Raw genomic sequence first — 27,372 nt, forward strand, 5'->3', positions numbered from 1 at the left:
CCACAACTGCTCAGCAAAACCAAGAAGGACAGGACTTCTATTTCTAGCAGCTGTCTCTAATGCTGAACGCCCTGTGAACACTTTGCAGCGAATAATGTTTTCCTACTTAGCCATTGACAATGAGAAACTAGAGTGGCACAAAACATCAGTGGTTGAATAAGATGAGTGCAGGCAAAAAAAAAAGTCCCCAAAAGAGCACTGGCTTTTTGGCAAAAACAGCTGAGATCCACAGTCTATTATTAGCACAAGCTGACAGTCAATGGGAGTAAAGCCAAAGGTGTAGCAGTGCTTAAGGAAAGGACTCAGGATGACCTAAACAGCATCAGTGTAAATCTGGCATTAGTGTGAAGTAAGCAAATAGTCAAAACACTCATCAGCAGAAGTACATAACAGGTAACTCTCAAAGTCATGCTGGAAAAATATTTAACATCCATTTTTATTTTCATGGCAGGTTATAAAAGACTTGAGAGCTCAGAGGCACAAATAACTTTTCAGGCATGTGCTGCTATGATCCGCGGTCAACTGAACTAAAGGACTGTTCTACGCCAGTAAAATACGAAAACAAAGATGAGAAGCCAAAGGCTGGAACAGGCAGGTAGGTGGAAGAGTTCTTTCAGCTGGAGGTAAAAGGAAGGAGCAAATGACTTGTCCTTCTTTTTTTCCCAAACTTACTTGCCTTACTTCCCATTCAGAGTTATCTTCCGCAGCATTTTATTACCCACTCATGGATTACACTACACAGTGCAGTTCCCTCCTTCCTCCTCACCTTTGCTCACCACAATCTCCTCCTGCACAATACACTGAATGCCATAACATGCAGGTGACAGCTGTAACACACAGGAGAATGAACATGCCCTAAAAGGCCCAGGGAGTCAAAGGTGCTAGCATAACCCTTCTAACTACACAATGACAAGCAGTCAATACATTTGGCATTTCAAGTACAGAGGATTCATCACAACCCACCATCATAATGATCCACTCACAGAGTGTCTAAATCTTTAATAAAGAAAAGCAATTAATGCTTTCAAGATTTCAAGGTATTACAACTGCTTGCTTTCTGCTAACACTTCTTGCTCTCTTCCCACTTACATGACAAAACATTTCATGGGGAGGTCAACAAGGGGATAAAATCTGTCATGTCATTATAATCTAACAGTCATTGGATTAAATCTTCCGTGGAAGAAGCCTAGGAAGAAACAGAAAAGATAATTGGAGCTGCTGTTTTTCTGGTACCCAGTTTTTTGTAATTGAAGAAAAAAAACCCCAAAAGCAGAAGGAGGTATAATTAAAGTAAAAACAGCTTCTGTCTCCTGCATACCTTTAATTGTAATATATTGACCAAGTTGGGCTCATGATCTTACCAGTTGTTCTCAGATCTACCAAACTATGCTAGTCCAGACAGCGTAAGGCTTAGGTTTTAGCACCTTTGCCAGCTGAGGATCCACAACTCACATGCTAGAGGAATCACACATGTTAATTAGGACACGCTTTTCTTGAACAGAAGGCAACAGAGATGGGAAAGAGGAGGAATAAAGTGGAGAAAGAAAAGAGCACAAGGTAAGAGAAGAACCACACACTTTGCACTCCAACTGACTTACTCAGGGTTTAGCCACAGTGCGTCAGAGTGATGATGCAGACTGTCTTTTCAGTCCCAAGCTCTAAGATTTATCCAGCAACATTGCAGCAGGCACTGGCTGCAAGTGCCCACTGAAACCAGGGGTGCTAAACTACCTGAGGCCTGAGAGTCAATAGATCTGACTGCTTACTGATCTTTAACAACAGGAACAAAGCTCTGTATAAGAGCCAATCTTCAAATAGTGCATCTGTTCAACTAAAAGACAAGAAAAAATAGTCACTGACTTACTTATTAAGGGTATTGAATAAATTAATTTTTCATTTAAAAAAATAGAATATTTAAAAAAATAAGTAATTCAACTCAGAATTTGCTTTTAGAACAGATGGGCTTACAACTCTAAAATTTACTCTTCCATCATATGTTGCATGTAATTTAAGTGACAGCTTGCTTTTCTCTTTCCTCTCTCTGTGCCACCTGCCAGAATGGGTCTTTGATCTACCTCTAGAAATAAAGGATATGTTATATATTTTTTGAAACTCACAAAGCTACTAATTAACCTTAAAATAATATGACATAAATAATTGAATGTTTCCCAGCCTTATCTTTTCTTGGTTCCAAAAAGAAAGCAATATATACTGCCATGACGCAAGTTTTGCTGGAAGGTTATGTCCCCACTCTCTCAAAACCTGTCTAGCCCTTTTGAGTCAGACCATAAATCTCTCCAGATCCAGAACTATCCAGAAATTTTACTAGCAAGGGAAGAAGAAAGTTTTGGAAACAGAGCTTTTAACAAAAAGATTGGATGACAACAGAAAGAGGGGGCAGGTGGCTGGGGCAGGTGTTTCCTAGAACCCTGACCATTTTACATGCCAAAGAATGCAAAAGGGAGATTAAATCACACTTCTGCCTGATTAGGGTTAGAATTCAAACTTCTCCTCCAGGAAAGCACCATCCCTCTTGTTTGTCTGGAAGAAGTTGCTCACCTGTAGCCAAGTGGGTAGAACACTTGATCACAAGGGCGGCGTGTTCATTCAGCTCTCTGCTCCAACCCAAGCTGTCTGTCATGGGCAGACAGCCCAAAGCACCATCACCAGAGAACAGAGTGAAGAAGGGGTGGAATCACATCTTCCTGATTTGCGACTGATGCCAGTGCCCCCAGTTTCTGTGGCTTTTTGGTGAAAACTATTTCAACACAAATTCATAAACAGTTTCAGCTTCAAAGCCATTTTTAAAAAACTGAATAGATTCAGTGAGAAAGGTTCTGAATGTCCGTCAGAGACATTACACAAGCTGAGTGCCACACACTACAGTTAAATACCTGAAACTGGAAAAGTGCTCATGTTCCATAGATTCAAATGCAAACCTAGGAAAACACAGGCCAAAAAATACCCCAACCCCGAAGAACCATTGTTATTGTCTCAGATTAATATAAACACTTAATGAAAAACATGCAAAAAGCCAAAATTCAACCATGGTAACAAAGGAAAATTCAGTCAATACGAGACCATTGCAGAAATAGCTAAATAAATTATTTGCATGATGCTCACTATACAAGAAGAGAAGACCTTGACAGCTCTGAAACAAAGTATCAGCAGAAGCTTTGGGAAAGATTAACAAAATGAAGAGACACAAAACAGCCAGATTCCAGAGTTCACTGGAGAGCTCTAAAACAATGGAAGCATGATCAAATCAGCTGCTATAATAAACAAGAGAATTGGTAGGCACATGGGAATATGATGTAATGGGGAAGAGAAAGCATGGCTTTGTAAAGAGAAGTCATAACTTCAAGATTACTTGCGTTTCTGTAAGGAGTTAACAATTATTTGGATAAGGATGATTTGGTTAATGTAGTATATTTAGGTTTCTAAAAAGCTCTCACAAGCCAAAAGCTCTTAAACTATTTGTCATATAGTAAAATAAAAGGTCTGTCATGAATTACTATTTAAAGGATGGAACAGAGTAAGTGGGCAGTTTTCACAATGTTACTAGTGGAATTCCAAAATGACCTGCTCCATTAAACATAAATACCCTGGAAAAGATGACAAACAGCAAGGTTATAAACTTGCTAAATGATTCAGGTCAGCTCAAAGTAAAACTGCCTACAGAAAACTGCTTTCATGGTGACTACACATGACAAAAGCTGGTGAAATTCTGTGTTGATAAATGCAAAATAAAAGACAACTCAAACTGAGAATGGACAAGGATAAGTGCTAAATTATCTACTGTTCCCAAGGAAGAGATCTTGCAGTTGTTGCCAATAATTTTCTGAAAACAGTGCCTCAGTGGCCAATGGAAGTCAAAAGGGTGGATGTTGCGTTTAAAATTATTAGGAAGGAAACACAGAGTAAAACAGAAAACATCATAAAGCCAGAGTGCTCACATTTTGAGTCTCTCACACAAAGCTCAGCAGCAGCCTCAGGAAAAAACAACTTGGAAGAGACACCTTTGTGTCATGAAAACAACAGAATTTTACCAAATCAGGAAAGAGACTGCAGGAAGTGAACAGAGATTGACACGTCATTATTTCTCATGTCAGGAAAACCTAACAACCCCATGGTTTTGCTGAAGTTATTACGCAGCAAGCATAAAAAACCAAAACCACTTTCTTTGAAAAGGCATAATTAACTTGTGGAACCCATCACTACAGAGAATCAAAGCACACACATGTCCAAAAGCAAGTTTATGAATGACAGCATTAAACACAATGTTTTGGATGTATCTTCCATCCTCTCAAAAGCAGGATTTGCTCTCTTTTTCCTACTCTCATTAACTGTCTGCTGCCAGTCCCTGTTAGACACAGAACACCAGGCTAGGTTATGTTGTCTATTCCAAGCTGGTGGCACGCACTTACCTCTTGCTCTTCTCTGCTAGTCCCACTCTGAGGTTCTTCAGCTGTCATATGAGGCTCTTGTTTTTCTGTCTAGTCCTGAAGGTGTTTGCTTCTGAGTAGTTTTTTTCTTTAAGTCTCACTAGTCAGACCAAAATACTTTCGAATTAATTACACTCATCAGAGGTAATTATTTCATTAAAACTCTGCAGATGGAGATGAAATTGCAAAGATGGAGATTCCAAGCTACCAAGAAGTGCAAGATACCCTTTGCTCCTGATGATCAAAAGCGGATGCAATACTGGCAAATAAGACAGTCTTTGAGCATCAACAAACAAGACAAGCTAAGGACAGAAAGAGCTGATGTCCAGCACTGCAAGGATTTGGCAGTGCACTTGTCTTCTGTTTATAGAAAGCATAATGGCAGCATACAGCCCTTACAGGGACTGAGCAGAGGATTTATGCAGTGTCTGCACTATATAAACCTGCTTGATGTGCCACTTAGCTTTTACAATGCCTTGCAAAAAACAGAGAAAAACATAACATAGATCTTGCACCTTGTGCCTCTTCAAAGTATTGTTGCAAAGGACAAAGATCTGAGGTACCCATCAGCCTACCACTAAATACACCTTGCTTGTTCCCCAAAAACTAATGCTTTGAACTAGAGTAGAAAAATAGAAGAGGAACAGTGGAACCTAAATTTAGATTCTTTCTTCATGTACATATAACTGAAGGTGAAAGCCAGGCATATAAGCATTTAACTAGTTGATTCTGAATACTGAGATACTTTTAGATCTTTTAAATTATTTACAGGACTAAAAGGGTGGTCAAACATGAAAAATATGTCCAATTATTAAGAATAAAAATAAAATAAAAAATAGATCATGCTTACTTTCTAAAAATATCTACACTACTAAACACACATTCAGCAAGACAAAATGCCTGAATCTACAAGCACCCAAGCAGTGCTCACTCTAAAAGCTCTCACTCTTGCAATTCCCATTCATTTTGCCCAAATGCAACACTTAGATTATATTTTAAAATTACTCCGCAGCATAAGGAAAGTATGAAAGTGAGTCTGAAATTACTTACTCTCCTACTTGCTTCTTTTAAAATAGAATGAGAAAAATGATAAAAACTTTTTTTTTATCATCAAGCAATTTCATTCATTGACTCATGACCATTAACAGCATTTACAGCTCTGTAAATTATAATGCGCTTTGGGGTAGGAGCTGGTCTCCATAGGAGCTGGGAAGAAATTTTCTCCCATCTGCTGCACTGCACAGTTGTAGAGGTGCATTGTCAGTACAATGGAAAGTCCACTCTATGTGAATGGTGGTGGCAGAATATAAGGCTTTGAATGCCAAAAATGTTGAAATGACAAATTCTATGTGATTGATGAGAAAGCCCTATGAAGCTTTCTACTCACTGCCAGGCTCTGCTGCTGTGCTGCGCACGGACCACGAGACCACTGAGTCTGTGACTTCCAGGACAGTCTAGACAGTACAGCTACAGCAAGGCAGACCGAAACAGAGAAGAATCTCTTTCCTACCAAGTCTGAATTTTAATTTCTCCTGTTGTAAACAGCTCCTTGACTGACTAATCTTACCCCCAGCAAATATAATTTGATTTTACTGTAGCCATATATGTAAACAAAATATGAGAAAATCATGGCATTAACATTATTAACTACTAACAAAATTATATTCCTCAAGTAAAAGCTGGAACATAACTTAATTTAATCTAATACATTCCATGCACACAGACACACACAGACACACATATATACACTCACACCAAAATAACATTAATTTAAACATCATGTTTCCACTAATCTGAGGTCAGTATATACAGGACTGAAAACTGTACTTAAACAGGATTTATTTGTCATTCTACTGTATTTTCTATTACCATAGAACAAGGTAAGAATGAATATTTCAGAGAAATCTGAAACTGGGAGGAACTTATATTTCAATATCCCATGTAAAATAAACTAAAACTAGGAGTTTGTTGTGTACGTAGGAGCGATACCAGTGATAGCTACAGCCCAACCCAGTACCAAAAATATTTAAGTGCCAACCTGAACCTCCCATCTCCTGACATTGCTATCCATACAGTTATCAGGACACACGTGAGCTGCACAGCAATGCTCTGTGCAAAGATGTCAGAAGGAAAAGGGTGAGCTGGTGACCAAAATCCTCATCAAAATACTGTTTTAGGGAAACATAGTTCTATTAAGCACAGGTAGAGCATCTTCACTTCTGGTTTACTGATCCTTCTTACAGACAACATTTCTTCTGCTGGGAAGCTCCAACTTACCTGTGAGTCAACGTCATGGAGATGAAGCTGAGTGCTGGACTGTGTCATTAGTGTTGCTAAATACAGGCTTCAACCTATCACATAAATATGCACGGTAAACTTGAGACAAAATTTACAAGAGCATGTCTCTAAAAAAGCTGCTGAAATCCATGGGATTGCTCCACACTGTCTTTAAGATACACATTCAAGCAGCTGAACATGAAATACCTGATCTGTAAAGTTTTAATTTTATTTCTAAATATTCACATTCTCTCTTTCTCCCTAGAAGTATTCATAGAAAATTGTGGGTTTATGTATGCATCAAAATACTGCAAGAGTACTTTAGACTAGAAAACCCACTTAAAATTTTATTAATTTCCACATTTACTCAAACGGCGCCAGGACAGGGGATGGAAGAAAACAGGTATGCCATGAAAGTCTTGGCATCTGAGTGACTATCCCAGCTTTTGAAGCAGCAACAGAAACACATCCTTACAATTAGAAATTATTGTTTTGAGAAAAACAGTATCTTAAAAACAGCATTTCAGGTAGTTCATTTAATATTGCATAAATATACTTTGTACTGAATTTTTTTAATAGAAGTGAAATTCAAAAAACAGTTTAAGTATGTGCATGTATAAGTAAAGCAGCCTGTGTATGTGTGGGTGTGTAAATACCATATACCCAGATGCAAACCTTCAGTGCATTAAGTAAACTTCAGCTCTATACCTTAGTACTCAATTCTGAGTCTGGTTACCTTCCGGATTGCTAAGTCTTTCTAAATTAGAACAAGCAATTTCTCTTTGTTTTACCTAATATTTGAAAATGGCAAAAAAGTCCCATGGGTCACTGAAAATTATCCCTTCATTCCTGCCGCCTGTTTCAAGTCAGTCAAAACATTCCAGACTTCAAAAGGGGGCTTTGCCTGCTTAGGCCATTTTGGTGTCCTTCTATGGTTGGCCTATGAGGGATTGGTTATTTGGATAAATTAGTTTGTGGAGCCTGCTGGCCTTCTAGAAGACCTCAGTGTCTGACTGCAAATTAGTTCTACCGAACATGTAGAAATCCCTGGGCAGACGAGAAGAAATAAATGGTGATAAAATCTAATACTACAATGTTTGTAATGAGATTTTATTCTGCTCTGTAGCTTGTAAGCAAAGCTAATGTTGAATTAAAAATTTTCAAATATAAAAATGTCCATGAAAGCACAAAATCAGATCAGTATCCGAGTCACAGCAGAGAAGGCTGGATGCCAACTTTAAAGTTAAGCTTCCCGCAGGAATCTTTTACAAGAACAAACAAAAAACCTCCTGATTTTCCACAGAATCAATTAGGTATTTACATTACGGATGCACCCCTGCTTAAGCCAGGAAGTCACACAGTTGAATTCCGCTGGAGCTTGGGCTGTGAATAAACTGCTATGCAGTCTTTTAGTGCACAGTTGTACAACTGCCTAAGGAGAGTTTATCCTTAAGGAAGAGAAGTCAGAGAGCCAAAACTAACAAACATGGCTCCTTGAGCGGAACAATGGTCCAGAAAACCTAGTAAAAAAGAAAATAAACTTCACTGGCAGTTTGCTTTTTACTGTTAAGGACTAAGCTACACTTCATCAAGACTTCCAAAAAGAGACTCCACGCTGAACAGTTGCACACAGGGGGTGGAAAAAGTCAGATGGACCGTGTATTCCTTATATACCCACTTTTACAAGTCATCTAAAAATGCCTCATGCCATAACAAAGCAAATGCTCCACCCCTCTAAAGGAAACAAGGATTTGTAACCAAGATAAGTGGTGGTATCTGGTGACGGACCCCAATGAAACCCCTACAAGGCCTCTGTGACCCTGAGGAATTTGCCCAGCACTACAAGCTGTGGGTAGCAGTACCTCTGTCAGTGCTGCAAGCACCACTGCCTATGGCACTGTAGGATTTCTGCCACCAATTAGGAAAAGTACATTTTAAGTGACAAGAATTCCTCCGTGGTGTTACTGCAAACCCAGATGAATGAAGAGCTTCTAGTGAACAATGTTTTCAAACTGTCCACAAACAGCTTACAACTTTCAGGAGTATTTTCACTAAAATGTTTTGAAAGAAAAAAATTCTATCAATAGTTACTGATTGAGCAGCTGCTATAGATGGCCTAGCAGCAGCTCATTTCAATTTGGGGAACTTAAATACATCAGCTAGTTCCGGCTGTTCATTCTTTTTGACACTTACTGAGCGTAATAAGTGGGTTTTGTGGCTTATGTTTCCAATATTCTACCAATTGCAGATAGAGAGGGGAAGGGGAGTGGGAAGGGTGCAGGCGATTACATTTTATAGGCTCAGTTACAGATTGCAATTGCAGGGCGCTTGCTGGTTATTGCCTTGCAGAGCTTTCCAAAAAGGAAGTGTGTCACACATTTCTTCAAAACAGGAGGGGAACGAAGAAGGGAGAACAGTGCTGTGCCAGTCTTTGAGAAAAACTAGGCAGCACATGCATGACTTTCACAGTGACAATGCTGTAAGTTTTCAACCAAAGGTAAAATACTTATATTTTCACCCTTCTTCCTCATAGACTTTGTTCCCTAATGTGACAAACAGGTAATGTGAGTGAGCACGACAAACATGTCATTGATGATGCTGTTCAAATCTGGAGGTCACGTCTGGCTGTCACCAGCCATGCCCTCAGGCACAGCCATGCCACCACCGCGGCAGTGGCCTCTGAAACCGCTTGAGAGTTGTGCTGCCGGATCCTGGCTCGCCTTGAAACAAAATGAACTTTCTAGCCCTTCTGGTAGTGAAGATAACCTTGAAAATGTGAAGAGAGTGTAATCTGATGCCTCAGTAAGACTGCAAGGAGCTTGAAACAAAGACAGAGAGATGTGAACTGCCCCAGCCATCTCTCTCTGGGCCCCATGGACTCAGCATTTCTGTGGTCGTGGAGTCTGGCATTTTTCCAAGATTCCACAGAATCTCGCATGTTTGCTGCAAAATTCATTATTTTGCTGCAGCCAGGTGCTGGATGTTTTTGGTTTGGGTTTTTATTTTCCCCTCCCCCTTTCTTGCTGAAACCAACTACTTGCTCTGTGTCTTTCCACTAGCAGAGGTATGAGGTGAATTTTCGGTGCAAAGTGCCACTCTCTGGTACGTGGCACGGGCTTCGCAGGAGAGAAGTGTCCAGAGAGCAGCAGGGAGGAGAAAGAAGTTGGAAATATGCAGCCAGGCTGCCCAGAGCACTGACTGAAAGCTGAGGTTTGGGGGCTGTGGGGGGAATCAGAGAAGATTAACTGCTGGAGTGGACCAAGAGCACCTCCTTTTTTGGCTCATTGGGCACACACTGTTTGGATCTAACTTGACTGCTGAGGGCCTCAGAGTCTTCGCTCTGTTTTCCAGATGGGCAAACTCCATCATCAAAAATACTCCATGCTGAAAATACTTCTTGGTGCACAATTTTGCAATGAGAATTTTCAATTATGAGCCTGGACAGGGTAGGAATGAAAATTATTTTATGCTATATAATAACTTAATATCGCTACCAGAGAGAGAGTTATGGAAGAAACGCCCTCCAAAATATCCCCAGAGGGCATCGTAATTGCTGAAAACATGCCAATACTTAGTGGTGAAAATTTTCTTGTGCTGAGTTTTGCAAATAAATAAACCTCATGCATTTCTTAAAAAAAAAATCACAGGCAAATCAAATGAAATAAAATACCTGCTGACCTCTACACTGCCCGTTTTAAGGGTTTTTTTAGAAGTCATCATCAGGGTACCTCTAACCACCTGGGTTATCAAGTTGAATCTTATCAGTGTTTGTCATGGTTTTAGGGCTTCTAGAAGGTTTCTAGGGCAATGGATTCATGCCAATGCCAAGTTTGGAACTGGTAGATTTGGCCTACCACAAATATAAGCCATGATAATTTTGCATAATTTTTTGAAATCAATTTGGTATAAGATGTACTGTTACCCATTCCCAGTCTCCTTACAATCAGAATTTCTGTAACATCCAAAATGACATTTTCATCTCAAAAATAATTAAAACAAGAGGTTATTTTTTTATTTCTCAAGTATATTTGAGCAGTGGGACTTGCTGCAAATGACTAGCAGGCAGAAAAGCCCCCTCAGGATGGTGAAGAAAATACGAATTAAAAAACCTCAACCATTTGTTTTAGCTTGATAAAACATGAGTGAACCATCTTTGATAGATGCATGTACCATTAGCAAGCAAGCTTCAAAGTCTTTTTTGGACATGGAAAGAAAGAAACAGAACTTCAGTGAAATTTTCAGATAGGATAATACACTGATATCCTCTGTCTAGCTGGCCTCAGCTAGACAGAGTCTAGCTTATGTTGTGCTTCTTTCTCAAGCACCTATTAAAGGCAAGGCAGGGGTAGACGTAAAGTTCAAGTTTGCAAGCCCAGGGTTGAAATTCGTTTCCTACAGACTGCGAACCAAGCAAGTGACAGTACCATTAGAACCACTTTTTGGTTAGGAAATGGCTACAATACTCTCTCGCTGTGTGAGTGTAACAGAAGTGTAACAGAAGTGCAAAAGTGAGTTTACTGGCCTTATTACAGTATCCTCTGTACATGGCAACACTGACAGGCTGTATTCCTACCTGCAACATCATCCTCTTCCTCTAAAGAGAAATCTTGGCCAAAGACAGTGGCAAAGTACTCATCTACTCTCTCATACTGTTGTCTGATAACTTTTTTTCATTTTCCTTTACTTTGTCCTTCTCTTGGTACTTTCTCTGTTGTCCATCTCTCCCTAAAACATTATCCAGCTTCATTTCTCACTTGTTGATAAAGCTCCTCCCTTATCCACATGTACCTGAAATTGCTTCCACCACACAGTTTGCATTGTCCAGTTGCAAAATTAAATTACCTTTCAACTGGTATTTGTAGGGAAGTTTCCCCCTTTTCCTATGGACCAGCACCAGGTTTTTGAAATCACTACATGTGCTTGAGATCTTAAATCCCAAACAGGTTTTGGTTTCTGGTTTCTAATTACAGAGTGCTAATCTATCCCTCACTCTCTCTCTCTTTCTACGCACACACACAGAGCAAAATAAACACAAACACTGTTCATGCCGTCATTTTTATTTTCACTGAGACTATTTTGCCTTCTGACTACTGCTTTTAGGAAATCTCCCTGTTGGTCAACTGGCTGTTGCAAACACAGCAGCCTGTCCAGTTATGAATGACTTCTAGTGAGACCTAATTGAAGGATCTGATTCCAGGGTTTAACACCCCAATTTTAAACTCTCCAATGACACTGCAATCAGAAGAGTTACACCCTGACCTGTGCTATGTACCTTTGGGAGTTTCAGTCCTCGTTTACAGAAGCCTGAGTGCTGGTCAGTGCAGTGGGTCTATTCAGCAGTTACTGGTTTAGATTTTGATAATCCTGATAGCATGAACAACTACCACCCACTTGGGTAATGCGAAGGGAAACTCTGAGCAGACAAAGTGTTTTACAGGCTCTCTGGACTAAGTGGTGAAAAGAAGGAATGGAATGAATAACCCCAACAGGAGTGCTGGTGGTGCCAAACCATGAACAAATATTTCCCTTAACACTCCTGTTATGTTAAGTGACAGTTACATTTGTCATTACATACAGATTCAGCATACAATTACCCAGCCCAAACCCTCCACAGCACACGAAGCCCAGGCTATGCCGGGCACACAGAGGGGAAGTATTGCAGTGGAAGCCACAGAAAATCTTGACAGCATCAGGGAAAGGCTTTTCATGCATGGAGGAAAGCCTGACTCCAAACAGAACGAGGAGCTTGGGTGGTGCTGAAAGCTCTGGCACTGCAACTGCAAACAGGACCATCCCTGTTTAGTGCCTGTTGGTAACCATGGCCACTCACTTCCCTAAGAGTTAACTGGTCCTGTCCACACGTGGTGGTACCAGCGATGGATAAATCCCCAAATGTACACATAGAGACAAGACTGTGGAACAAATGAACATTGGAAAATAATCAAAGCCATATTGCTTCAGACAGCAAAAATTACACTACACATGAAGTGTAACAAAAACACACAACACAACAGGCTTATTGTTAAGGGGCTTGGCTTTTCCTACTCTGTTGCTACATGAAAACCTAATGGAAGCATCAGGGAAACTGGATACAGGAACATAGAATACAAAGGGAATAGTGAGAGATAATACAGAGAGTACTGTCAAATGTAGAAAATAAACACATCAGAAAAAATGCAGGAAATAAATCTAATTAAATTTACTAAATAATAGTTTTTGGACTTATTTTACAACTGGAAAAAATAAGGCAATTTCAATATGCACAGTTTCTGTTAAACAATTCAGAATAAAAACATATATGTAGCATTTCAAATTTCACTGAGTGCCAAGAATGATGTCACAAACTAAAGTAACAAATCCAAAACACACAACTAATCATATGACCATGCATGAAACATTCTTAATTGTACCTGATAATTTGCAAAATTTCTTACTATTGTGACTCTGTAAGCAGACATTTACAAGAAACAGTAACGTACTACATTTTTTGCCACTGTTGCACTCGTCTCTCCCAGAAGCAGTATTTGCATATATTCACACAGGCAAAGAGAAATAACTTCAAATAATGGGATGAAAACTCTCTAGCAGACAAAAATATTAACAACATAAATGCAGCAGGCCAAATATTTCTTAGAGAAAGCAACAACTGTCATTTTTTAAATATGAATCACTGAAGACAAATATTTTTAAAGCTATACTTAATTTTCTGTAGCATTAGCATAAGCCTCCATCTCTCAGTTAATTTCATCACTCACTGTTTCTTCCAATCACTAAAAGTGCATGTAGCTCTCTAAGACTTTCACTCGCTTGGTTGCCACAAAAATAATTGCTACTTTAAAAACTGCAACTTTTTTCTCAGGGCTGACAAGTTGTTTACTTACAGACTTCCCATTTATTCCCTCGGGGTCTTCCATTGAAGATTTCTCCTTCCAAATTATATATGGGCTATTACTTACAGGGAGGTTCAGACAGTCCCAGTACACACACACCTGTGGAAAAGACAATACCACATCGTCGGATTAATTTGTTGGCATGAAACTAGGAGCTGATCTTCACTTCTGCAACTTTCCAGTAACTAACAAGTATTCACAAGTTGGGAGCAGCTGTCTTTGAAGAATTGAATCAGTCTTGAAAATAAACACATATCTGAGCTGTTTATTGCAAATCCCCACAAGCCAAAAGCAGGCAGCGAGAGTCCCGTTGTGCTCACTGTATGCAGAATAAAAGGCAGCCAGGAACTCTTCTACCGTCACTATTTCTGTGCCAACAACACATCTCTTCTTCTTTTTTTTTTTTTCTTTAGGAAGCTCAGCCTTCCCCTGATATCTATCAATGTCAATCGTACTTTAATGCTAAGAGGAAATAATAGCAAAGAAATATGATTGTAGACTGAGCCAGGATAAAAAAGAAAATCCACAAAGTTTTCAAACATTGCCCTCAAGCTAAGGATATTTTTATACTAAATCTCTTCAAGTTTACATTACGTCACAGTCCTAGGCCCCATAAATTATAAATATGGGATGCTTTGTGTTCTCTCACCTTCAGAAAGGGTGTTCTTTGATGTTAAAAGTAACAGTGAAGTACCAAGATGAAACAACAAAGGCTTACCCTCCCAAACAGATATCAACACAAAAATTGGTTTCCTTCCATGGACAATTTTCTTTAGAATAAAATGCCGCAAACTTCTTAAAATTCAGAATTATTGATTGGTGTAATTTAAACAAACCCAGCTAAAATCCTCATTAGAAAAATTAGTGCTTTTTTAAAAATACATGAAGAAAATGCTGTCAATAAAGAATAAAAATGAGAATCTGATTAAGTGTATGTATATATATACACACATATGTTATATACACAGAAATGTGAATAGCACTTTGTTCTTCTGTGACAGGTGAAGATATGGTCTGAAGATATTCAGTTTGTCCTAAGACCACTCTGCATAAGAAACACATAATTTAGAATCAAAACCTAAAATCTTATTCTTTATCTTTCTACCTGGATAAGACTATCAAGAAAATTAAAAAATCCCTTTGAACCCTGTTTTTTGGACACTACTCACTGCACACATTTGGCTCCTTCTATAAAAACTAAGCCTTAAGAAAGTGTTAATAGGTCCACTCCACACCCTAAGGAAGATGCTAATATGAACCATGCTTCTGCAATGCATCCACTCCCTTCTTTCTGGTTTACAATTGAGAGATAAAATCCAATCCTGCTCCTGCTGAGAACAATGGTCAATCTGCAATATTTCTATGAAATCAGGGTTTGGTGCTTATATTTGTTCTGACACCTGATTATAGGTTAGAAAATTATTCATGGCTTTAAAGAGTGACAATTAAAGTTAGGGAGGGGAAGGACAAGAATTTCTTCTAACTTAAAAAAAAAGGTTAGAAAACAGCTCTCTAACAATGCCCCACTCCTAAGCAATGACTGACATCTGTTTCAAAAACTCTTTTATTGCAAAATTCAATAAATGGAAAAACCGCACAAACTGAAAGTCTGCCACTTCAGCGAGGGAATAAAAATGGAGCCTTTTCTAATGGAAAAATATTCAAAAGTCAATTGATGTAATGCTGGTATGGATGACCTGATGGATTTTCAGATCAGCAGTGCTCTCTTTACTAATGGAAAGAAAACTTTACCAAGACTGGTAATTTTCTGTTGAAGCCCAGAAGGAAAAAGCATATACATTTTAGTGTGTATTATAGTTCAACAGTAATTAGGCAACCTAACTTGCAGGAGCTGCTGCAGCAAATATTTTCTCTCTCTGGAAAAGATTCCTGTAACACACCAGTGTTAAAAGAGCCTACTCTTGAATTTCTGCTCTGACATATGCTGCGCTTCATGTCACTGCAAAAGAGGTTAACAAAAAGCTCCTGTATATACCCACCCACACTGCTAGGGGCAAAGACTTGTCTTTCTCAGAAGACATCAGAGACCTCTGGCAGCCAAAGCAAGCCACAGTAACATGAGGGCTTAGATGTTAATACAGAACAGCTGATGTACAATATAATTAAGTAATTTTAATTTTGAAAAATTCAACTTTTAAACAAGAGCAACTTAGTTATTCTAATTGTCATCTTAGGTTATTTTTAACTTCTAGTAAAGCTTTACAAAAACCAATTAAATTCCTTTGAGTTGTTAATGTATCAAAAAATACATCTAAATTACACAGAGTATCCATTACAGAGAAATTGTTATATCCAAAATGTGCCATTGAATATGAGTAGAACAAAAACTCAAATTATTGAAAAAGGCAAGATCTAAATTGAAGGGAAGTCATGAAAGTATATATCACCTTTTATTTCTCTCTACTACTTTAGAAGTCATTTGCTTGGTTCAATATTATTACTGTTAAATACAAGACAGTATTAAAAGTCCCACCAGCTAAGGAAGTACTATTGTACCAGGCAGATAACCGGCAGTCCTCTTTCCAAACAGCTATTACCATTTTAAAGGGAATTTAAAAAACCCACAAAGAAGTCCAGAAAGTGGTTATGGGGCATTTTTATTCCCTGCTTTCTGAAACGCTACCCAACGCCGTGCAATGTTCCCCACGCACAAGGATCTGAGCGTGTCTTTGCCGCCAGGCACAGGGCGGCTGCCAGCCCCTCCCAGCCACGCTGCGGAGGCGGCAGGAGCTTCCACAAGCTCCTTGCCGTGGAAGCGCTGTCCCCACCTGAGGACCCACCTGAAAGCCTGGCAACCCAGGAAGCAGATGTTAGAAACAGCCCCTGAGAAATAATCTCTAGGGATGGAAGGTACCAGTGCAGGCTGACCTCCTGCACAAAGAGTACCAAATGCAAGGGTGACCAAAATGTAACTGTCCATGGCTGAGCCCTGGCACCTGGACACCTACATTTAAGGACAAGGAGCCTGATTCCTTAGGCTTGCCAAGCTGTTCATAAAAGCTGTGCATTTCCCATGCAAGACCTACACTGCCACTAATCCACATCTTGGAGCTGTCCCAGGGCTGTTGTAACACACCTTCAGCTGCACTGAGCCCCTGAGGAAATTCACAGTGATCAGAAATGGCACTAACAACAGCATAAAAATACCTTGGGCTACCCTACCCCTTCCATCACCAAGGAGAGGAATTAAACTTTTTATCCTGTTCCTGTGCTACCAGCAAAATCAATCCTGTCTTACAACCCCACAGCTAATTAGGCCATTGCAAAGTCTCCAAGATAGGTCATTCTGAGTGCCATCAGTGGTTTCTGCTCTGCTCTTATTTTTTTATGCTTTCTCAGGGACTGGTAGGATTTTTCTAGTAACACCATGAAAAAACTGTATCTCCCCAAACTATACACATTTGTTAGAAGAAAAAAAAACCAAAAAGCCACACGTGCTTTATCTTTTGGTAGAGAAAATAAAAAAAGAGGTTATGAGGCTGGGCGAAATGGTTTTTTTTTTTTTTGGATGATAGCACGTGGTATTTTACAGTTGATGTGAGGGAACTCGATGGTTTTGATTTTAGGTGCTATATTTGGGAAGTTTCCTTTTTAGCACTTTCTAAAGACTCACTACATTTGCTCCATTCCCAGGTAGGTCTCTCGTCCCCCACCCCCGCTTCCTTTTAAGGTGTTAAATTTGGCAGATAACCTGGGTAGCATTTAGAAAACAATTATTTCCAAATGCTGTGAAAGAAACTTGCCAAGTGTAACAGCTGAAAACCAAAAAGAAAGAGGAAAAAAAAAAAGAGGAAGGAAATAAAACAGAAGAGGGAAAGGTATTTTTAAAAAATGAAATTTAGTAGGGACCTTTCAGCAGCTTTATAAACAATTAACTCCAGGGCTGTGACTGAAGACCACCTCTGATTCAGCCTGGAATGCCTGCAGATGCAATACAGGATCCTGCCTTCCAGTGAGCCTCAGGGACACCAGCAAAACAGATAGGTGCCCAGATGTGTGGGACCTAACATGCACATCTGCTGGAAGGCATCCCACACCAAATGCAGCGCTGACACAGACCAGACACAGACTCTGGGGGTGTGCAAACCCCCAGACTGCTCTGTGGGCATCCAGCATGTAGGTAACACACTGTACAACACCACAGGAGGTAGGTCACTACTTCTGCATCCCCATAAAAATCCATGTTCGTCTCAACAGATCTTTTTTTCTACTACCATCAAGCAGAAATACACAGGGTGCTGGGACTTGTGGCTGAAGTAAACCTGTGGGAGAGGGGGCTGAAAGTTTTCAGTTTTATTGGTAAGCTTTCCTTTATATAAAAATAGAACAAGCACTCTGGTGTCCTGGACAGGCATGTTTAAAACCCCTGCCACTTACACTCACTGTCAAGTCTAGGTCTAGCACCAAAGGAATCTCATTATTTATAAGTAAATAATATAAATTAAATATCAAGATTTTTTTTTCTATATAGGTAATCACTTTTAACTTTATTTTAAAGATTAAACTATGGTATTTCCCTAACATTTTTAACTTCACTGAGGAGTTAAGTTTCTGGTAAGGAAACATGAGGTCTCATCTGCCTACACAGGAAACTCATTGGGTGTTGGACCAGAATAACCGAGGAGACTCAAGAGCAAAAGGAGGCAAGAAAGAAGGTAGACATGAAGCACTATGAACACAAAAAATACATCACAGGCAAATGACATCACTGACAGTCTGAGAAATACATCTGTAATACTTTCTGAATCCTGATGACATTTATAAAATTGCTATCACACTGTAGGCCTAAGTACGTCTTGAAGGAACTACTCAACAATAGAGTTTGTGCCCCATTTCTCCCATATACCATTAAATCTAACATGAAAAAGGTGTTGAGAACACAAGGGCCACAATACTGGCTGAGACCAACAATCCTCCTGGTGCTTTCTCCAACAACAGCCATAACTGGACACAGAAGAGCAAGAACAGAACAAGCAATATGCCATTTTCACAGCACTTTCCCTGTTTCCTGCTATTTCATTTCAGAGGGTTTCCTGAGACAGATGGAGTTCATCTGTTTAGCAATCCTCAGTACAGCTCTCTCAAGTACTTGTCTATTCTCCTCCTGAAGCCTATGTGATTTGTTTTGGTTCCTAGCAGTTCTGAACATTCACTTTTGGGGGCATTACTGAGAACTGAAAAAATTTTCTTGGAATTCTCTTAGATGCCAAAACCTCATTTCTGAAAGATGAGGGTCAGCCCAGTGCCAGTCACTTTCCATGTACAGCTACAACTATTTTAACTGAGGCTTAGCAGTCCACATTTATCTCTGCAGAATTTCATTTGTCATTTTATTGTCTGGTGACTTGTCTCATAAGGTCCTTGAGCAGTTCTTCACCCCTCTCCTTGCTATTCACCTCAAGTGGAAGCAACCTAGAAAATGATTCTGCCTGATTAGGACAGTTATTGAGGCATTTGGAGAAAGCGGAGTGAGGATAACAGAAAAGTCCTACCTGAAGAAACAAACAAAGGTAAAAGATGTTAGCATGTGTTTATGGGAATCTGCTGGTTGCTAATTTCAGCAAGCTCAGAAGAACTCTCTGGTCTCCCAGTGTTGGAAGAGATGGTCAAATACAAAGAAGCCCCTGCTGAGGTGGCGAAAGAAGCCTGACGATGTAGTGTTCAAAAGTTAGAGCGCACCTCAGAAGAGCAATGATGTAAGACTGGAGAACTGAAAAAAAATGAAGTAAATAATTTGCCATTGCTTTTACAAGATCTAAACCTAAAATATAACTGTTTCAAAAACTGTCTTGATGAGGTCCTTGAGTTGCTTCCCGCATCCAGTGGTCAGGAATGGTTTTGAACTGGAATTAGAATGCACCTGGTATCTGCATCAGGTATGAAACCTGGTGCCTGCAATGGGCAGATTTCTAAGTTCAAACTCCCTCACACAAACACCCAACAGGGTGCCTCAGTCAGGAAGCTCCACAAAAGGCTAAAGTGGGAGACATATACATATAAAAATTTAAAGCAATAATGTTATTCTAAAAGCAGAGCTCTCCAAACATAGCAAAAGATCATATTTTTCATTGAATACTAAATGCGAACAAAAGTCAAGCTGTAGAACAATGTTAAAATTATACTGGCTACTTGCTTGCCAGAATTTCTTTTCTAAATTACTTACAAAATTAATACTATGTTTAAACTACCCAGTGGGATCAACTTTATTTGTATTTGAAATGTAGGTTGAAACTGTTCAGCAGAAAAACACAGACAGTTCAGGACAGGAAATAAAGAATATTCATAAGGTGCAAACATAAAAATTCTGTTTTTAAAAATGAATAAAATTACATTTTACAAGGTGAACTTTGCCTCAAATAAGGATTAAACAGCTCTTCTCTTAGCATTCCATAGGATCTTTATCATCTAAAAGTCAGAATTTCCCTGGTTTTATTTATGTATCATTAACAAAGAACAAAACCAGAATGAAACAGCCAATTCCTTTGTCATAATTTCTTTGAGCAATAAATGTGTTTTCTGCTTTCTATGTGTCAAACACACAACAAAAGGTGGGGAGGGACCCACAGATTAACACCGTTAGACTAAGTGTCATGGTTAATCAAGAATATGAAATACGTACAAGAAAAAATGCTGAGCTACGAATCATAACATGCAACTGGAATACTTACCTAGCTCAGGAAAGAAGCTTTTACAAACAAAGCTTTCTTTCAACCCGTGTGGTTCTGTACAATGTTTCTAATGAGCAGCAATTATATTTGTGCTTTAAGAAGCCTTTCTACACCTTTTATAAATTTAGATTAAAGGTAGGGCATTACTTATTATTTTACATGTGCTTTTAAAGTAGTTTGTAAAAGATATGCAGTCTATAAAAGTTTGTGGTCTAACAACAAGCAACTGTACTGCTTCTGCATAATTCAGTGCAAACAGGTAAAAGTTTGCTAGTTATAATTAATACAGGTCACATGTAGAAGTTTTAAGGTTTACACAGAGCAATTAAAGTAATTTTTATCCAGGTGAAAGGTCTTCATTTTCTAAATTTTTTTAAGTTTTATTTATTTTTAAAATAAATCCAATAAATTTGAGTCTGAAATTGTAACAACCTTCATTAAAACCTAGACTTTCCCCAAGCTGGTAAAAGCATTCAAATAAGAAACAGTACCAGGAGTATTTTCAGTAGTGGAAGCCACAGTATCCCAGAGAGCAGAGAAAATACACCCATATAGGATGGGTTACAGAAAGCACGGCTGCAAGGGAGTCATCCTGGCTACGGAAAGCTAATGTTCAAGCAGGAAACTCAGAGGCCAAAGTCTTGGCATCTCCTACTGAGGGGCACCCAAGTGCTGGCTTAGGGTCAGCTGAGGTCCCATGCTCTGTGAGAAGCCCCCAGCTGCCTCTGGACTCACCGTGCCCTTGGGCGCAGTGATGTAGCCCTTGTGTGGCACACCTCTGGTGCCTCCATGTGAGTGCCACTCACAGATCTCACAACCACCAGCTCAATGTGCATAGCAATGACCTTCCTCACACCACCATCAGTAAGGCTAAGGATGCTGCTTTCTTCTTTAGCCACCACACAATAAGAAAACCTTCCTATCTCCTGAGATCAACCAAAATTTTCACTGGTAAGTCACAACATTCACATACCGCAAGAAGCATTTTATTTTCAATCTTTACAACAGATCAGTATCTACATATACTTCTGCTTCTCTTCATGCAGTAGAGGTAATTACTGGAAATTGGGGTGAGTTTCACTAATAGGTGCAAGTAGTTTATTTTCTCCATTTGGACTCATGTCTGAGAATGGGATCTCCTTCAATCTCTGTTAAGTCCAAATGAACCAGCATGAATGGTCCTAAGACTGAGAAAACCAGAAGGCTGTACCACTGAAATGTCAAATCTGTCAGTGTGAGATCCAAAGGGATATTTAAAGGCACCACATCAGCCTAAGCATCTACAGCCATTCACACTTCTTTGTTTGTCTGTTTGTTTATACTGCAAGCACCCTTGTGAATCACAGTAAAGACCCAGCTGCACCTTTAGCCACCTAAATACCCTTGGAAGCCTGGCCCATGGTGATCAGAAATACCTACAATTCACTAACTGAAAATTAATTTTAAAGCAGAAACAATACTGATTTTACCTAAGAATGATGCCAGCTTTTCTTCACATTTCTGTGCTACATCCTCAAGCTCTTGTCTCTCAGGAGTAATCCCAGGGAAGGCACTGCCCAGCTCCCTGTGGGGCCATGCCCACTGTCAGTGGGTCAAGCAAGGAGGGATTGGTTGGGACCTCTCTCTCTTTTCTAACCAGCAGTCACTCCTTATGAAATTAAACCCCACCAATAAATTGTTGCCAAATTTGGACAATTAACATTGGAATACTACAGGAAAGGAGAAGAAAATTATTGTAGGAGTATATATAGGACTCCCAGTTCCTTGGAAAACAATGCTAAAAAATATTTTTATAATGTTGTTCTGTTCAACTTCGTCATATCTTTTGCTTGACAGATGACATCCTTCTCCTCTGATTTCGTGCAGACTACATTTTCATGAAAATTAATTCAGTAACCCATCATTTTTAAAATAACAAAAACTGAAAACTTAAGGATTTGGAACCTTGATAAATAGGTTCTGCTTACACAACTACACAAAGATGCATTATGTGTTTTTGTCAGCAAAAAATGCACCTAGTCAAACAATAGTATTTAGTTTCAGTTCTCCATGTCTCCAAACTGTATCTACCAATGAGAATGAACTTTATATACATTTATGAAAAAACCAAAACACACAAGAGCAAAACACAGTTGAAGTTCAGTCATTAAATCAGTCTGTCCTTTAGCAGCAGCCACACTTCTTAAGTGTTTGCTTATCCTAATAGTCTTGCAGTCTTTTTCACCATCACAGCTCAAGATAAAACTTTAATTATTGTTACATATTACTGACTATACTAATATATTGAGTGTGAAAAACAGAACAGACAATGGTTATGATCTACAGAACATGATTTTTACAATTATTATAAAAATAGTTTCACTTATCAAATAATGTCATATATAAGTTATTATAAATAATATTTCATAATAAAGGAAAAGGTGAAGAATTAACTACACTAGCATTCTGAACATAATGTTTCACTCTTTTGAGAACAATATAACCTAAAAGATAGAAAATTTTATTCACACAACACTATGCAATCCTCTTCAATATTCAGATGATAAAGTGCTCAAGCTATTGAGCTGAGTAATTAAAATTCAAAAATTTCAGGAATTAGGCCAATTGCCTAAAGTAGCAGTAGGTGTGACTCGCTATGGAAACAGCATGGGAAGGACAGAGAAACAACTTCAAGTTGGAAAAGCTTTTAAAAGCATATGAAGTACCCAGCTGTGGCCTCCTTGATTTTAAGGACTTTACACACAATTTCCGTTCTTATAAATAAAAAGAGCTTTCTCCTAGCTCACTTCATTATAAGGGGAGCTGCAAAAATGCAGACCCACCTCACAGGGTGGGAGTTCACCTCCGTGATTTTTCCAGGCAGCCCGGCACAGTGGGGCCCTGGGCAGACTGGGGCACTGCCTGCCTGCACTGCCCACATCCCCACCCCCTGCTCAGGGTTTGATTATGGACAGCAGCTTCCCCCAGGCTCCCCCAAGAACTGACCCTCCGGGTGTCACTGCCAGGCAGCCACAGCTCACTGTCACACCATCAAATCCAGGCAAATTTTGTTTGGTCCAACCACTAGAGCCTTTTCATGGTAGTTTGACCCATATCACGAAATGGTAAATTCATATTTTACTTCCTAGGTCCATGCAGTAGGATTAGCAATCTCAGACAGAGTGAGAAGATATTCCGTGTCACAAAGAAAAAAAATAAAAAAACCAGAGCACTAAAAGTGTCCAGATATCTGAGAAATCATTATCCTGTGATGTTTGGTATATCAGATTAAACAGTCAAAGATAAAAAGAGCAAAAACGAGAGAAAGGAAAAAAACCCTCAAGATTCTTAATTCAATTTAAACTCTTAATTTTGTATCACTCTCCCTCTCTTTAAATCTAGAAGGAAAGGTTATTTTCAACAATAATATTTTTGGATTCTCTAATTAAGAAATTGAATGAGAGAAACAAAGGAAATAACCTAAAATTCTCAAAATGCACAGGAAGCATGAGGCCTCCAGTTTCTAGCTGACTTGGAGGAACTGTTCAAACGACCTTTGAAGATTTTACAATTCTCCTGCCAGAGTCCATCCCTCACCTTGTCCATAGCAACAAGTTTTGCAGTACAAGGAGAACAAAGCCATGAACAAGAGTGACTTGCTTCCTCCTTTTTCTTCCTACCATTTTTGTGATTCAGTCTACATGGGAAGATGCAGCTAATGAAGAAAATTAGGAATGAAACATCAAGCTTGGAATAAATAACACAGCTGTAAGGAACCAGTGACTTAGTTTTGACTTAGTTTCTACTTAGATGGGTTATAAATATTTTTATTGATGCTATTACAATGTCTACAATTTTGAGGACTGGAGAACCATTCAGAAAAAGTCATCCATACATTTTAAAAGGTTGCTGAAGAACACACATACTTGTATTCTACCTCCCACTTAAATATACAGTAGAATAAGTTGTGTACAAGCTGGAACAAAGGTTTGGGAGGAATGTATCCAGACAAGCCTTCAGAAGATGTGCCAGCTACTTCCATGAGCTGCAGTCCTCAATTAGGGACATTTCCATACACATTGCCCTTCTGTCTCTTACTTTCTGCTGCAGCTGGACTACCTGCTCCATGACTACTCCGTGATCCTACAACTACCCTCATTATGGTTCATGCTTACACAGCTTTTGGCAGAGAATGAGCAGCTCTAATCTGGAAATTGTTTCATAGGGACTTTCCACACACCACTCTCCTTACAGACAACTTCTGACAACATTGAATGACCGTTTTCTCTTCTTATAACCATATTTTTACTTTAAATTATTATGGAATGTGTGAGTCTTCAAACATAGCAACTGTCTGCTGGTGTTGTTCATACTGCATTTTGCTGAAGCATATGTGACCATACCAGTGTTTTGCTACTAAAAGTCAATGGGAACTACTCTGCAATTTAAACACAACACTACGCTCCTAGGAGTCTAAAAGGAAAAAAAAAAAGGGGGGGGGGGGGGGCGAGGGGGGAAGAGGGGAAGCCTACTGTTATATTTTCATAATAGAAGAAAACTCTGATCTTTGACTTTCTGATAGAAAATCTGCCAAATTAAGCATAGTTTTAAAGAACAGAATATTTCCTGCAAAAAGTAAGCCTTATCTCCAAGATGAACAACAGAGACCATAACCATCTCGTAAGTAGCCATATCCATCCATCTTTCTGAAGGTCTTAGGTGATGGTGGGAGAAATAAGAACCCCAGAAAGCGAGCTGAGGAAGGTGTACCTCTTCCCTGCTGCCAATGCTCAGCACTCTCCTCCCCAGCTGCTGCGATGGGCTGAGCGGAGAGGGGAGAGGACAGGAGATCATCCCTCCGTGCCCTGACCCGCTGGAGGCAGGCAGCTAGCGGACTGCCGGTGGGGAGGCGGCCGCCCCAGCGGGGCCGTGCCCGGGACACCGGTGCGATCGCGGGGCCGCCGTCGGTGCCCCGGCATCAGTCGCTTTCCCCCCGTCCATCGGAGGAGGAGCTGCGCGCTCCGTGCCGGGGACCCGGACACCTCCCCTGACACTTGCCCACAGCCGGCAGCCCCGGGGAGCGAGGCGAAGGCGGACACGCTCACACCACGGCGAAGCGCGCACAGATTGTTACCGTCTGACACAAAACACGCGTTCAGCGCTGCCGACGCGCCACAGCGCCCGGCGGCCCCCGGCCGGCACCGGGGCTCCCGCGGCACCGGGCGAGCCGCGCTCCGCCGCCCCTTCCCTCCCACGCGGGGGCTCCCGCGGCCTCGCCCCTCCCTCCCCGCGCCGCTGCGCGCCCGCGCAACCCCCGGGGCTGAGCCGGCGCCTCCCGCCCGGTCCGCCGCACCCACGTGTCCGGCACCCCCCGGCTGCGGGGGCGGCGGCCGCGGCCCCGCCGCCCGAGCACGGCACGGCACGGCACGGCACGGCACGGCACGGCACGGCACGGCACGGCTCGGCTCGGCACGGCTCGGCTCGGCTCGGCTCGGCTCGGCTCGGCTCGGCTCGGCTGCACTTACTCCGCGGGGCCTCCTCCGCGGGGCGGCGGCGCGGGCCCGGCGGCTCCCCAGGAGCGGCGCCCGGCGGTAAGTTTCGAGGAGCGCGGAGCCGCGGTTGGCGGGGAGGGGTTTCGGGGAGGCGGCGGCGAGGAAACTTCCCTGGAGCGGCTCGACCGCCTCCTCCGCCTCCTCCCGCCGCCGCCGCCTCGCCCGGCGGCAGCACCGCGCCTGCCCGGCCGCGCCGCCCGCTGCCGCCGCTGCTCTCGGCCCGCCGTCACACAGGAGAGCGCCGCTGGCCGCCCCCGTGCCCGCCCCACCAACACACGCTTTTTAAAAACTATTATTATTATTAAATTTTCTTTTATTTCTAAGAATTAAGGTGTTACTAGCGAGGGAAGGATGGGCCCTGAGGAATCCCGGCTTCCTGCAGCGCTGTCGGGAGGTAAGGGACGGCTGCAGATTAAACTCCCCGAGCCCGGCTGGCGGCTCCGTCGCTGTCTTGGCAGCGCCGGGGCCGCAGGGTGGGCAGTCGGAAAGGTACCGGCAGCATCCCCCGGCCCCAGGGGCTTGTCTGACACCGCTCCTCGCCATCGTGGGTAAAGCCATCGCTGAAGGCACAGAATGAGTCAAGGCGTCAAGGTCTGCATGGGAATGCCGCACTGAGAGCAGCTGTGCTAGGCATGCGGCACCTGACCCCGCGGACTTCGGATCATCCCTAAAATCCGAGCTTGTACACATCCACCCCTCCTCATTACCCATGAAGAGAGAAAGCATGGGTCAGATTCCATATGTCTTATGCTTCAGGTACAAAGTCACTGCAGAACAGTGGTAGAACATCCTCTTCACTTCCCCATCCCGGAGACCTGAACTTAGACCCTGCATAAGGTGTGTAGCATGGCATTCCAATGAAAGCCCTGCTCAGTCTGGCAACCTGGTCCAGACATGGAAGTAAGCATAGCTGCTGGGGTTTTTTACCTGTACTGTAAATATGGACACTGCAGTCTAGGCCTTTTCTTCCTCCCTTTCTTCTTCCTTAAACCAGAAGGAAAAAAAGAAAGTTGCCATTGCTTCGAGTTCTTCCATTCCATTTCTTTGTCTTCAGTACATACTCTCGTGCTATTTTCCCAGCTTTCTTGGTGTGCTTTTATGCCAGTTTCAGAAAGTAAAAAACTTTATCTCTTCATAAAGTCATAAAAATATCTCTACCTATAAAGAATTTGAAATTATGTAGCATTTATGTAGGTATACAAGCAACACCATTTTAAATCACTAGAATATCTAATGTTTGTCCTGAAGGATACAAATCACATGGAATCCATTTTAACTTTCTAAAAAATTGAAGGGTTTTTTCCTCCACTTGTTTCTTCTCCAATCCTGTAAACTAAAGGGTGAAAGTTAATTAAAATGTCACACATGGGGCCATGTGCAAAATACTGACAGAGATGGAGTCCACATTCTTCTGAAGTTAAATGAATCCATTAGGCTGTATTTTGACTTGACAAATATGGGATGTTTATATGTATATATTTTTTTTAAATTGTCATTGTACTTGTATTACTTGAACATTGTATTTCTAGCTCGTTATAAT

General features: G+C 40.9%; 1 protein-coding gene across 6 annotated transcripts in view; it reads right to left on the reverse strand.

Moving 5' to 3' along the window:
• Positions 1 to 25,854, reverse strand: part of EYA1 (EYA transcriptional coactivator and phosphatase 1) — a 162,621-nt gene extending 136,767 nt beyond the window's left edge. For 2 of the 6 annotated variants that reach the window (XM_048287012.1, XM_048287013.1), the window contains exons 1-2: positions 25,806 to 25,854; positions 13,604 to 13,711 (exon numbers count right to left, since the gene is read on the reverse strand). In XM_048287012.1, the coding sequence (XP_048142969.1) occupies positions 13,604 to 13,636 (33 nt within the window). In that variant the 5' untranslated portion in view covers positions 13,637 to 13,711; positions 25,806 to 25,854. The remainder of the gene's footprint in view (positions 1 to 13,603; positions 13,712 to 25,805) is intronic. The other 4 variants (XM_048287016.1, XM_048287011.1, XM_048287015.1 and 1 more) reach the window with 2 other exon arrangements.
• Between the last annotated feature and the right edge of the window lie 1,518 nt (positions 25,855 to 27,372).

This window comes from Corvus hawaiiensis, chromosome 26 (assembly GCF_020740725.1).
Source record: "Corvus hawaiiensis isolate bCorHaw1 chromosome 26, bCorHaw1.pri.cur, whole genome shotgun sequence".
In the NCBI taxonomy this organism is placed as follows: Eukaryota; Metazoa; Chordata; class Aves; order Passeriformes; family Corvidae; genus Corvus; species Corvus hawaiiensis.